We start from the raw sequence: 1711 nt of genomic DNA on the forward strand, positions 1-1711 counted from the left end.
GTGCATATATATATACAGTATATATATACATTACTGTATATATACTGTATATATATACACACAATATATATATATATACACAGTTTATATATACATACATACAGTATATATACATTACTGTTCATATACTGTGTATATTTATATATATACACAGTGTATATATACATTATTGTATATATACTGTATATATACAGTATATGTATACAGTTTATATATATATATTTACATACATACAGTATACTATATATATATATATATAGTATATATATATACACCATATATATACACACATATGCACAGTATATATATATATATATACAGTATATATATACATATATACAGTATATATATATATATATATATATATATATATATATATATATATATATATATATATCAAGTTTTAGATAATAAAAAAAAACTGATAATGCTTGTTAGTATGAGTCATTCTTGGTTTTGATCTTTCATGGGATTTGTGGGATTTGTTAAGAGAAATATAAAATATTTCAGCTTTATTCTTTAAGTCCAACAAGAAAATGAGAAACCAGCTGCAGTTCAAGTCCAGGTCCTCAGGTTCACTTCTGAGGAACCATGGATCCGGCAGCGATGGAGGACAGCCCCGTCTTCTCCCCGATCCATCGGTTATAGTTGGTCACTCTGGTGTAAACGCCGGGTCGGTTCTCCACTGCGCAGCCGTCGCCCCAGCTGATGACCCCGAACAGGAAGAGCCTGCTGCCGAGCTGGCACACCAGAGGCCCTCCGGAGTCTCCCTGTGTGTGGGGGGGGGGGGGGGGAGAGAGACCAGAGACCAGCTGCATTAAAGCAAATCAACAAACCCGAATCGGGAAGCCCCGTCAAGTTTGGACTTGTCGTGAATACCTCGCAGGCATCCTGGCTCCAGTCGGGACGACCCGCACAAAACATGTTATCGCTGATCATGCTTCCGTAATAGTCCTCGCGTCGACACACGTCGTCGGCGATCAGGTTCACCTGAGCCTCTCGGAGGAACTGAGACTTGTACCACAAACCTGGAGAGAAGAAGAGCTGTTAGAACAGGTTATTATAGTCTGTAAAATACACATAATTAGAGAGGGAAACTAATTATTTACATTCACTTAAGGGGATAGTTCTGATGTTTGGAAGTAACAAAACCACAAAAGAAGAAGTAACAAAAGTTGTCGGAGCACAAATTGTGCAATTATCAATGTAAAACTGTGAAGCTAGGATAATTGCTGTTAAAATAAACAGACATTCAACTGTTAATACGCAGATAATTCGAGTGTGCAGAGACAGACTGATCTGAAATGGCGTATGTATGACACTCCGATTCTTATGCCATTGTTGGCGCATTATCAAGACATATACTCACTTTCAACGTCAATTTGGCCTCCATTGACTTACATTACCGTATGATTGCGTGTCTATTTGCGCCGTAGCGAGTAGTGTGAAAGAGCGATAATCCACGTAGGGAGGCTAGTCGGGGGGGTGGACGGGACTTTCACCCAGGAGACCGGGATTGCGTCATGTTTCCTAAACTCAACCGTCGGTTTCTTCTCGCGATAACACGTCATGTGGCGTGTATATTTACACCCGCTGTACACAGCGTAGACATACACGACAACACGCTACTTGGTTTAAAGGTCCCATGGCATGAACATTTCACTTTATGAGGTGTTTTAACATTAGCATGAGTCCCCCCGGCCTGCCTATG

At 39.4% G+C, this 1711-nt stretch overlaps 1 protein-coding gene across 2 annotated transcripts in view; it reads right to left on the reverse strand.

Moving 5' to 3' along the window:
• Positions 1 to 342: 342 nt before the first annotated feature.
• Positions 343 to 1711, reverse strand: part of LOC116671705 (tissue-type plasminogen activator) — an 8863-nt gene continuing 7494 nt past the window's right edge. For both annotated transcript variants that reach the window (XM_032503101.1, XM_032503102.1), the window contains exons 9-10: positions 880 to 1028; positions 343 to 770 (exon numbers count right to left, since the gene is read on the reverse strand). In XM_032503101.1, the coding sequence (XP_032358992.1) occupies positions 576 to 770; positions 880 to 1028 (344 nt within the window). In that variant the 3' untranslated portion in view covers positions 343 to 575. The remainder of the gene's footprint in view (positions 771 to 879; positions 1029 to 1711) is intronic.

Source organism: Etheostoma spectabile, chromosome 21 (assembly GCF_008692095.1).
Source record: "Etheostoma spectabile isolate EspeVRDwgs_2016 chromosome 21, UIUC_Espe_1.0, whole genome shotgun sequence".
Classification (NCBI taxonomy): domain Eukaryota; kingdom Metazoa; phylum Chordata; class Actinopteri; order Perciformes; family Percidae; genus Etheostoma; species Etheostoma spectabile.